At 51.3% G+C, this 12,761-nt stretch overlaps 1 protein-coding gene across 2 annotated transcripts in view; it reads right to left on the minus strand.

Annotated features, from left to right (window-relative positions):
• Positions 1 to 12,761, minus strand: part of CERK (ceramide kinase) — a gene marked incomplete at its 5' end in the record, with an annotated part of 50,040 nt that overhangs the window by 21,140 nt on the left and 16,139 nt on the right. For both annotated transcript variants that reach the window (XM_082665199.1, XM_082665198.1), the window contains 2 exons: positions 4,518 to 4,640; positions 5,528 to 5,641. In XM_082665199.1, the coding sequence (XP_082521325.1) occupies positions 4,518 to 4,640; positions 5,528 to 5,641 (237 nt within the window). The remainder of the gene's footprint in view (positions 1 to 4,517; positions 4,641 to 5,527; positions 5,642 to 12,761) is intronic.

Raw genomic sequence — 12,761 nt, forward strand, 5'->3', positions numbered from 1 at the left:
GTCCCTTCCAGAGGCCCGGCTGACCGCCGACACCCAGGTCTCCTGAAACACCCTATTTTCTTATAGCAACCTCCACATTTCTGCTTGGGTCGGTTCAAGTAGATTCTGATACTTGCAAACCAAATTTAACCAACAAATCAATAAAAGTAGCAAGAAGATCGAAGCCCTGGGTCCACACAGAATCCCACACACCAACGCTCACAACAGCACCATTCACAGCAGCCAAAACGTGGAGACCCACCAGGCGTCCACCAACTGACGGCTGGATACCCAGAACGTGACCAAAGGAGCATCGTTCAGCAACGGGAAGGAACAGCCCACTGATGACACTTAACTGACGTGAATAAATACCAAAAGCATGATGCTGAGAGACGGAAGAATTACACAAAACAGCCCCTTTTACATGATTCCATTTATGCGGCAGAACTAACACGTGGCAACAATGACGAAAAGAAACAATCAGACTGGTGGTCGTCTCTGGACTGGCAGGGGAGGGTCATGAGGAAACTGGGGTGGTGGTACGTCTTACAGGGTCTGGGTTACATGGGTACACGTATGCTTCAAAACTCATTGATTTACACTTACCATCTGTCCATTTCACCGTATGTAAATTCTACCTCCGAACTGAAAACAAATACTGACCTCTAGGTAATGACACGCGTGCTGAAGTGTCTGAAGGGTCATGCCCTGACGTCTGTCACTTACTGGGAAACACAGCAAACGTACCATTAACTAATGGACGGGCAGAGAGACACAGACAAAACAAAACCAGCAAAATGTTAACAACTGCAGAATGTAGGTAGGTGGTGGGTGTATGAATGTCTATGGTACAATTTTTTCAATTTTTCTGTATGTTTGAACATCTTCCTAATAAAATATTGAAGGCAATACACAAGAGAGAAAAATCAAAGCCAAAAGTCTATGCTTTGAAAAGAGTCATAAAATTGATAAGCCCCTAAATAAAACTGATAAAAAGAAAAAGGGAAAAAACACAAATTAACAATATCAGGAATGAGAAAGGACATTATTTCAGAACCTACAAATATTACAAGGAAAGTGAAAGGATTTATTAAACTTATGCCAATAAATTTTATGTAAGAGACACATTTCTCAAAAAATACAATTTACCGAAAGTGACAGAATAAATAGAAAATCTGAATAGTCTGCTATCTAATAAAGAAACTGAAGCCATTAATAAAAGCCTTCCCACAAAGAGAACCCCAGATGGTTTCACCACTTAATGCTTCCAAATATTTAAGGGGAAAAGTGGCCTCAACATGATAAAAATTCTTCCACACGACAGAAAAGAAAGAAGCACTACTCAACTCTGTGTACGTGACGACTGTAAGCTTGACAGCAAAACCAGACAAGCACATTTACAGAAAGGAAACTCATAGGTCTATTTCTCCCCTGAGCCTAGGTGAGAAAATCCTAAACAAAATATTATCAAGTCAAATCCAGAAATGCACAAAAAGGGCAAATACATCATTACCAAGTAGGGTTTATTCCAGGAATACAAAGGCTTTTATACAAAATACAAAGAGAAACCAATGTTTTTCAACACGTTAACTCAAAAAGAAGAAAATCATACAATCATCTCAATAGATGCAGAAAAAGCACTTATCAAATTATACATCCAATGATGATTTTTAAAAATTCTCAGAAAACTAGAGTTGGAAAGGAACTTCCTTAATCTGGACTTTAAAAACTTACTTAAAAAAACCTGGGGTTTCCCTGGCGGCCCAATGGTTAAGACTCTGCCCCCAATGCAGGGGGCACGTGGTTCGACCCCCGCATACCACGCAGCGTGGCCAAAAAAAACAAAACAAAACAAAACAAAAACCTAAGAAGCATCATTTTCGACTGTGGGATGTTGAAAAGTTTCCCCCAAGATCAGGACTAAGACCCTCCCCGCTGCACTGGAGGGTCCAAACCAAGGCAAAAGGGTAAGAAAAAGAAAGAAAAAGGCATAAGAACTGAGGCGGAAAAAACAGAATAGTCATTATTCACAGCTGACAAAAAGAATCATCAAACTATTAAAATTAATCAATGAATTTAGCAAGGTCATTGGATGCAAGGTGAAATATAAAATCCAATTAAATGTCTACCTGTGAGCAAAAAATAAATAAAAAACAAAACAATAGCACCACGGTGCGGTGGGGAAAGGACAAGCTTTCCCACAGATGGCACGGGGTGAGGCAGGGATCTATATCTAAGGAACGTGAACCGTGACCGCTTACTTCACACTGCATACACACATCACTTCCAAAGGGACTCTCAAAGCAAGAGGTAGAACAAAGCTTTAGAAGAAACCATCTTCGTGGCCTTGGAGCAGAAAAGCTGTCCTAAACAGGACACAAACTAGCCACAGAGTTTTTAAAAAAGATAAACAGAGCTATGTAAATACTAAGAATGTCCATCAAAAGAATGGAATGAAGAGAGCGGAAACACAAGCCATCCCGTGGGAGACGGCACCTGTAATTCAAAAATCCAATGAAAGATTCAGATCTACCATATGTAAAGAATTTCTACACATCATCTAGACAGACAGACAACCCAACAGGAAGACGGGTAAAAGACCTGGACAGACACCTCACAAAAGAGGATCTCCAAACGGCCCACACACAGAGCCAGTGAAGCTGAGAAACGCATTCCCATCAGGGAAATGCCAGTTAAAACCATAACGCAAGACTACATACACCCACCAGAGGAACTACAATTTTAAAGGTGTGGTTAAGGTGCGGGACCAGCAGAGCTCCGGTCCCCTGCTGGTGGGCGTGGCCCCGGGACCTCCAGTTTGGAAGGCGGTGTGGCCACGTGCAATGAGGCTCGAACACGCCACCAGCCCAGCAAGTCCAGTCCCACGCGTGCACCAGGAGACGCGTGCGGGAGCGTTCAGAACAGCTCTGCTCACGACGGCCACGTCAGGAGGCCATCCAGCGGCCATCAACGGTAAAAGGGCTGCATAAACGGACAGACACTCATCCCCGGAACACCACGCAGCCCAGAGAACGGGCCACCTGCCCCGCACGTGACGACAAGCTGCCGGAGGGCCACGAGTACAACACGAACCCAGGTGTTTGCAGTCAGGTGACCGTCACCTTTGGGCAGCGACGGCAGGGGCCCTGGGGCCCCAGGGGGCTGGCAGCGTTGTCTCCCGATCTGTGTGCCGGTTACCCGAGCGCGCTCAGTGTGTGAGAACTTCTTTGTGTCTAGTTATACCTCAATGAAACATTCAGTAGTAACACAAAGTGACGGAGCAGCTGAAAAAACTGAATTACAGGATATTTTTAGATACAAGTAGATTATAGCAGATGCACGACTGTATAGGTTTTTCTGTGAAAAAAAGTCCCATTATTCAGTGGGGGGCAGGTTCAGAGGGCTTCCTCTTGGAGTCTGAGCCTCCAGAATCATCCCAATCCAAAGACTCAAAGTCTCGTGAAAACCACCGGAGGACAGAGGGGAGGGAGCAGGTGAGGAGGAGGGGGAGGTGGTGGCAGAGGAACTGAGGCAACCTCCCAACCGGACTCGCTCAGAAGTCCAGCGGACAAGCAGAGGACAGAGCGCCAGCGACCTGAGATGGAAGGAAAGGTCAGGATGCACTGGTCGGATGGACGGCGGGGGACCAAACACCCCATCCCGTCCCACAGAATCAGACGGCGAAACGCAGAATCCAAGTCCCGCCACCCAGATGCTAAGCTGAACACGTGCTTTTCCAAGCCGGGATGTCTCTCCGAAGCTGCTGTGTGGGAAGTACCTTCTTCAAACAAATTATAATTCACCTTTTTTTATCTAGAGGCCAAATTAATTTTAAAAGATATAAAACCAACCTAAACACATGCTCTTTCTTTTCTATGGCTGACGCCTGCACTGAGTTGTCAAGCCTGTGTATTAAGATTATATTCAAACAGATTAGCATGAGGCGAACTACTGTCTACGGGATGGATAAACAACAAGGTCCTGCTGTAGAGCATAGGAAACTATATTCAATATCCTGTGAGAAACCGTAATGGAAAAGAATATATGTATGTGTATAACTGAATCACTTTGCTGTACAGCAGAAATTAACACAACATTGTAAATCAACTATACTTTGATTTAAAAAAAGATCATACCCAAACAACACGAAATAGTGTTCCAGACACAAAACGAGTTGACACCTACCGTTAAGTGTGACAGACAGATTCTGGCCGCACGGCAATAACTCACAGCTCAGATGTTCAGACACACCCCAGGGGGACAGAGATGCCTGCCCCAGGCACCTGGTTTAATCCTCCATTCACCACGAGTGCAGGCATTATCACCCCATTTTCCAGGAAAAGAAACCCAGGCCCAGAGAGCCAAGGGGCCTGCCCCAAGCCTCGCGGCTGTCAGTGCAGGTACCAGCGCCCTGGGGGCCAGGCTCTGGGCACCACACCACGTGGTCCTCTAATCAGTAAAGCATTCAAAAGCCACAGCGACTCATCACATCCGCCTGGGTTACAGGAGGCTGTGCCGAATACAAACCACGCACGTACTCAGCTTCTCCAGTAGCTCCCTGAGGGTCTGCAACCACAGGTGGCACAGCTGCTCCTCAGGACACCAGAAGGTCACCTGCGCCCACCTCCAGCGGTGCTGCCGGGCTCTCCTCACACGATGCACTGCACAGAGAACACACGCCGTGAGCCTGCGGCCCTGCGGACCGGGGAACACACTCCCCTCACACTAACCCCAGGTTCACACTCAAAACGCCCCAATGGTCCCCTTTCCTTCTGACTAGTAACTTCCAAGGTATATTAGGGAAAAGATCCTATTTCTCAGTTCTTTTAACCCACGTAAAAAAAACAATAAAAAAATAAGAAAAAAATGAATATTAAAAGTAGAGCTTAGGGGCTTCCCTGGTGGCGCAGTGGTTGAGAGTCCGCCTGCCGATGCAGGGGACATGGGTTCGTGCCCCGGTCCGGGAAGATCCCACATGCCGTGGAGCGGCTGGGCCCGTGAGCCATGGCCGCTGAGCCTGCGCATCTGGAGCCTGTGCTCCGCAGCGGGAGAGGCCACAACAGTGAGAGGCCCGCGTACCGCAAAAAAAAAAAAAAAAAAAGTACAGCTTGGGACTTCCCTGGTGGCGCAGTGGTTAAGAATCTGCCTGCCAATGCAGGGGACACGGGTTCGAGCCCTGGTCTGGGAAGAGCCCACGTGCCGCGGAGCAACTAAGCCCGTGCAGTACAACTACTGAGTTTGCGCTCTAGAGCCCGTGAGCCACAACTACTGAGCCCGTGTGCCACAACTACTGAAGCCCATGTGCCTAGAGCCCGTGCTCCGCAACAAGAGAGGCCACCACAATGAGAAGCCCGCGCATCGCAACAAAGACCCAACGCAGCCAAAAATAAATAAAAAATAAATAAAAGTAAAGCTTGGAAAAAATGATATAAGGACCTTTCTATAAAGGTAAACCAAGGACACAATGAGTTTGTTAAACAAGTGACAAAAAAAGTTCCCTTTCATGTAACCTGCATGGAATTACTGAGGAACATTCAGGCCACGTTACCTGTGAAAGCATAAGGCTTTTCCATTTTCTGCCATTTTCCACTGGTGTAGTGTTTCCCATTAATGTCCGTTTCTTCAACGGTGATGATCTCAGAAATAGGCACAGAGCAGGCATCTGTAAAAACACCACATTCTCACGTCAAGAGGGTTCACGGAATTCACGTGAACACAAGGAACGCCACTCCAAAGTGCTGGGAAACATTCTGCTTTAAAATTCATCAGACATCCAAGAGGAAGAGGACAAGTTATACGTAATTTAAAAGTCAGAGCTAAATAAGTTTGGGAAACTCTATGTCATCAGAAGATGGGATGTCTTATCCACAGTCACCAAATGGAGGCTGTGAATTTTCCAGGCCAGCTCCTGTATTAAATTTGGGGAAAGATGTTCAAGACCCAGTGCCTGTGTTCAGTCTGGCTCAGAAATCAAGTGGGAAAGACGCACGTAACAGACCCAGGCCCGCAGCGTGTGCAGGTGGGTCAGGGTCACAGCAAGGCAGGGCGGGGAGGGGGCGGGGAGGGGGCTCTAGAAAGGCCTGGTGGGTCCAGCCATCCACTAGGATGCAGGAGGAGAAAGGGGAGACTTGGGTGGACGTAGGGATGACAGCACAGGACAACCTCTACCATGGGAAACCCAGTCATAACTGCGGGCCTGCAGATGCCACCAGGTAAGGCCTCCAGGTAAGGCTGGACACACAAACAGCTGTGGGAAGCGTGAGGTGACAGCTTGTAACGGCAAATGGGGCCCAGAAAGAACCCTCCGAGGCCAGCACAGGAACTGGGAGGTGGAGAAGTTGGAAGACAAGCCCCCAGTGTGGACAGGCTGCGTTCTCAAAGCCCACCGGCGACGGCGGGTGGGCGTCACCATCTGCCTTTATACAGACGAGCATGGCAGCTCCTGGTTTGGCCCCAGGCTGGCTGCGAAACCTGCAGTCTAGCTCTCCCCACCTTCCGCTACATTCAGCTCACCCTAAGCTTCATCTGCTGCTCGGGTGAGAAGAAAAACAAAACTAGGTAAGGGGGATATGCTATTTTATACGCGCACTGCTGTTACACGTAACAGATGTGGTGATACACGATTATCCTCTCGAAAAAGGCACAGAGATCCACGGGGACGTGAAAACATCAACGCTATCTGCATCCCTAGTCGACTGAGGAATGACACCAACAGAAGCCTGGGGTCTGGCTGGAGGCCGTCCTGGGTGAGTCTGTGCCTGGGGCGGGGACCGCCTCCATCGGCCCCTCCGTCTGCTGGGCCAGGAACTCAGCCTGGACTTCACGACAACACACAGGGCTCGTCGTGTCAAACGGGGAGGGGTTTTGGAAGCTACCCGATCAGGGTGAGAGGGGTCCAGCACGAGGCAGGTTCCTTTCGGCCCCCCTCGCCCGCTGACCCCGAGGCCACGTTCCTTTGCACCCTGCCGTGCGTCCCTTCACGTCTGCAGGTCAGCGTCACACCCTGTTCTGCAAAACCCTTACGTCTAGCTAGGAGGCATCAGGAATCAGAGAGTTCCTGAAAAGTTACGGACGACTCACAGGGTAGCCGCAGAAAGGGGCTATGAACGAGCAGTCTCTAGTCTTGTGAATTTAGTTTAACTGGAAGAATCAGTCACAGGCCACAGTGGAGGCCACCGGCTGTCCCCTAAGGCGAGAGCGACACTGTCGTCCCCTGGTCAACCGACCCATGCTGGCACAGAGAGGCTTCCCAGCACGGCCGTGCACGTCGTGTGAACACACCAGGTATAAATTATAAATTCACGGATGTATAAATAGATGTTCTTAGAGGAGCATCTTGCACAGAGCTGACGGTGGGAACTTGGGGGTCACTTTCGTTTTCTGCATGGTATTAGCATTTCTCTCCCTTTGCTTTCATTTTGCATAGTCCTGCACCGCATATGGGATTAGATAAAAAGTCAAAGTCGCCTGTAAAAGATCATGTGATGAGAGGAGACGCGGTAGAGTTACTTCCAGACTAAACTGAACCTGGCCGGTGGCCAAATCGATCGGGCAACGCATGCGGACAGAACTCACTGGCAGACGAAGGGGCCCAGAGCACGGCTGGCCGCCTCGCCCCACAGCCTGGCCGCCCCACCTGATTCGGGCCAGTCTCTGCACACAGAAGGCACGTCCCCTGCTGACTCCCTGCTGCCCAAGCTGCTCCGGCCGCCCTCTGGAGCAGCCCTCGCGATGTGCACCCTCCTCGGGGCCACTGGGCTGGCTGTGGGTGGCCCCGTCGGAGGGTCAGTGCCCAAGGCTCACGGGCGTCCCCTTTCTCTTTGTAAAGTAACAACCCAACAACCCCTTTGAAGCAAACTTCCGAGCAAAATGTTCCGGAGTAGGCAGGGACCTCTGAAGCAGAGGAGGGCTCGAAAGCCGCCCGACCCCCTGGGAGCCTCCCTGGCCCGGGCCCCCCAGTCTGCACCTCTCTGCGGTGGGCCAGCCCATCACGTAGGGTTTGAGCAGCGCGCCCGGGCTCCAGCCACTGATGCCGGCGCCTCCCCTCCCAACATGCTAGACGTTGGCCAACGTCTCCCGAAGGCAGGGGCGCCGACTGAGAGCCACCAGCTTGCACCCACAGGGTTCGCGCGAACCCTTAGCAACGCTTCTCTACACAGAGAGCGGGGGGCAAACTGAGCCCAGGCCTGGGGCCACAGGGGACAGGCGGACACCTGTCCTGTTGACCCTGACCACGCCCGTGTCACAGAGCCCCAGGAGTGCACCTAGCCAGTCACGTCCACGTCCCACAGGTGCCTCACACCCAAGCATCTACATCTAAACCCATCTCTTCTACTCCCCCACCCCCCCTCCTGCATCCCCCAGCCCAGTGAAGGGTGCTCTGTCCACAGGCTCGCGTGTCCAGCAAGCCAGGCTCCTCTCCAACTCGGGCGGCTGCCAGCCGTCCTGCTGGGGTTCATTCCCCCAAGGAGCCACAGACAAGTGTGAATGTGGCTCTGCTCTGCCTGGACCTTTCAGTGTCCACCCGCTGCCACTCAGCACGCGGGATAATTCAACACCCCAGGCTGGGAACGCGGTTACCCGTGCCCTTCCGCCCCTGCCCCCCTTCCACCCCTGCCCACCTTCCTGGCAAAGCCGGCGGGGAAGGGGGTGGCTACCTCCTTGCAGGGGCCACTGCCCCCCACTTGATCTCATTCTAACTCCCACGCCTACACCTGCCCTAATCAAACAAGTCTTTGTTTTAACTGCTGGATAATAGACCCCACATACATACGCATGTCGACAACAGAACTTGGAGATTTTCAACCAAAGTCCAGCCAAACTATAAGCCGCCCGGCAGGAGCGTCACAACCTCACGGGCAGCATTTATAAGATCCTCTCTGCTACGCTAAATTACTAACCGAAGTGACTTTCTCTGGGTGATTTTTTTAACATTCCTGAGATGAAAAAGGGAGTCCACCTGGGGTAGTGGCCACCCCGGGGACAAACGGAGCACTGGGCACCCCCACGGCAGCTCGGGCCGATGGTGGCCGTCCCCGACCAGGAGCCAGCCCTCCATCCTCTCTGGGACTGAGCCAGGGGAAGAGGACTGGGGCTCCCTCCGCCTCCCTTCACGCTGGGGTAAGATCACACGAGAGGCAGAAGACTCCCGAGGCCCCCCAAGCCAGGCAGGAGCCCCCGGTCCGAGCTCCAGGTTTCAGGCGCCGCTCGGATTCAGTGACCCTCCCAGGCTGGCAGTGCCCACTCTGCGTCACAGAGGGTCTCGGGCTTACAAGCCCTGCCACTGTGGGATCCCCAAGGTTCAAGAGAACAATGGAACACACCAAGCGTCCTAAGTGCCACCGTTACCGAACCAGGCTCGTCCTGCCAGACACGCAGCAAGCCAAACGCGGACACGCCGAGGTCAGCGGCAGACAAAGGTTTACTTCCAAGGCAGCCACGCGAGGAGGCAGGAGAACAAGCCTCGTGTGCGCCTCCCCGAAGGCCAGGGGCTGGGGTATCTTTGGCACAAAGCAGCAGGGCACCCGGGGCGGGGGGAGCGTGGGGGAAGGTGATGGGGTAAAGGTGTGTCATCGTGTGCAGGCGTAACGAGGCCACCGGCCTCTGCACAGTCAGAAACGGGGTCGCTGAGCGCCACCTGAGGGTGAAGTTCGCGGCCCCGTGATGTTGATAGGTCAGCAAGCAGACACAGACGCGGCCCAGCTGGAGGGTCGGTGCGCCTGTCTAGTCTCAGCCAGGTCAGCTGCAGCCAGACAGAGCTGATTCCAAGTTTCAGAAAACAAGTCGGGCAAACCTCTTACTATTTACGCTCTGTACTGCTTGGAGGACGTGCAAGTCTGAAAACGACCTTAATCAGTGGAGGCAGGTGCAATGGATCTGACGCAGAACCCACGGCTTCAGCAGCTGACATCCCCACTGCCTGCCTGCCTGCCAACACAGACTCCCTCCCTCTCTGACTGCACGCCCCGTGGGGCTTCTCTCCCGGCTCTGCGTGTGTGTACCCGTGTGTATCTGTGTGTGTATCCAGGCGTGTATAGCTGTGTGTGTATCCATGTGCGTGTGTATGTGTGTGTGTGTATCTGTGTGTGTGTGTGTATCCGTGTGTGTGCGTATCCGTGTGTGTGTGTGGCTGGGGAAGGCAGGGGCCGAGCACACCCTGTGCCACAGCTTGGTCCTGGCAGAGCAGCCCTCTGGGTTCTTCAGGACACACTGTGGCTTCAGCGGGTCCCACCCCTCCAGCTCTGACCGGCATCTCCTAACTCTTCCCCAGGCCCCCTCACCTGGACTCACTGCCCACCCTTGTGTGCCAGCTGTGATGGAGGGCTCCACAGAACCACCAAGAAAACCAACCCACCGCAAGATGGCTTGGACGTAACTTCCACAAAAATATTCTCCTGTCTTCTCAAACTGGTTACTCCAAGAATTTGTTGCCACACCTCTGAGCACATAAGTCACCAGAGAGTTTTAATCACAGGCAGCACGGTCCCCACAGGGTATGTAGTTTACAAGCGCATCCCGGGGACACACTGACCCAGTGCCACGAGGCAGCAGCTCACGCTGGTACTTGGAAAGGATGCTTACGAATGTGAGGGGCAAGCTGACGAGGCTCTGAGAACTTGCGTCCCGTCACCGTCTGAAGGGTCTTGAACACTTAAAAGAGAAAATCTCATCATGCGAGCAAACAAAACGTGCGCTGTGCCGCCTTCCAGGTGCCCAGCAGGCAGCGCCAGGCACGCTCCCCACACACCTTCCCCAGGTCCTCTCGAGTGGGCAGCAGGCTCTGTGCTGGGTGCACACCACAGGGACGCTGAAAACATCCATCCCGGGTGTGCTCTGTCCTCGTTCTAATGTGGTTTCAGTTACTACTGGTCTTGAAGACTCAATTTGGAATCCAACAAAAACAAACTGTTTTATTACCCTCTACAGACATTACAAATTTTGAGAAACAAAAGGCAATGTTGGTCATAAAACAAAGAACTAAAGAGATACCATGTATTAATGACAAGGCTACCCTTCCATGGAGCACCATGTATTACCGCCATGATAAAAGTATTAAAAAGAAAAGGAAGTACAGAAAAAGAACCATTTGTGTCCAAAGAGTTAAAATGCAGTAATGTGGTCTTCCGGGAGACGGAAGACGGTGAGTGCGTTTGTAGTGAAGAGGACGCAGGGAAAACACAGCCGCAGGACAAAAACACACATTGTTCACTAGAAGTGCTTTCTTCCTTCTCTCCTTCCCTAATTGGGATATTAAATTGCATTTGGTACAATATTAAAGTTTAGGATATGGGTGATAAAAGTATAGTTTAGGAGAGTTTTTTAAGTTTAAAATTGAAATTTTAAGTAGCACCAGCTTTTGCAATGTTATAAAAACTGAGCAGATTCGAAATAAAGACAAATATAGAAGAGGCAATCTTTTGATAAAATTAGGAAAAAAACATAAAATTTGAATACTTATTTGACATTTTTATTTTATACTATTAAACATCTTATAAACCCAATCTCCAGCTATGACGCTCATTTTGGTCATTTTATTCACTGATAACAATAAATTCTACAACTTACCTGACACATTCCAAAGAAGTAAAGCATTTATAAGGCTTTACTGGAATGTATGGTCACAAATAACTTGCTTGGGATGTAAAGTAAGCATGTTGTAACCACACACTCTCTCGGGGACCCCCTCTGTCCCTCAGCCAGGTCGCCAGCTCCCAGCCTTGCTCCCTTTTCTGGGAACGGTCTGTCTATACACCAGGTACCCCGTGCCCACACACACGCCACACACACACACACCCAGATGCACACATGCCAGATACACACACACAGCCAGATGCACACACACACGCCAGATACACACACACAGTCAGATGCACACACACATGCCAGATACACGCCACACACACACACACACCCAGATACACACACACACCCAGATGCACACACACCCAGATGCACACATACACACCACATACACACCAGAGATACACACACACAGAGAGATACACACACAGATACACACACACGCCACATACACACACACACACAGATGCACACATGCCAGATACACACACACACAGATGCACACACACACACACACACGGCCACCTGACTGGCCCGGGACTTTCTGCTTCCCAGCCGAAACCCCATCTCCTCAGGGAGGCCTCCAGGTCCCCCCTCACTAGTGTGTCAGCCTGGCCTGCAGTCACTTTTCTGCCCCCTACTAGGTGGCATCTCCCTGAGGGTGGTCTTACTTGTTCCATTCAGAGCTGTGTGTGTCCCCACCGGTCACCTCCCACAGGGCCTGGCCAACCCGAGTCCAGCTCTGGTCTCCACGTGTCACGCTTTGTCACATGAGTACGCCGGCTTTACGGCGCGCATAATAATAGTAATAGTAATAGTAATAATTGCCGCTTGTGAGGCCCACTTCGTGCTAAGTGTAGAAGCTCGTGATCCTCACAGACAACCCAGAAGGTAAATACGATGACCCTCGCTGGACAGACGGACTCACAGAAGACGTTCCAGATCCTCATTCTACGGAAGCCTGGAGGTCAAAGAACTCGTCCAAGCCACCGGCAGGCCAGGACTCGCTTTTGGCAAATCTGTCAAAAAACGTTTCCCGTCAGGCAGAGGTTCAAGAAAGCCTGCCAAACCTGAACACCAAGGGGGGACCGAGGCAGGGGCGCGTCCTCTGCACCCACAACCAAGGGCCCCCCTCCACTCCAGTGTGCACGACGGGCAACCAAGTGTGGACGCTGACAGCCACAGACCCACTCAGAAACTGG

Source organism: Grampus griseus, assembly GCF_964374135.1.
Source record: "Grampus griseus genome assembly, chromosome: 11".
Taxonomy (NCBI): Eukaryota; Metazoa; Chordata; class Mammalia; order Artiodactyla; family Delphinidae; genus Grampus; species Grampus griseus.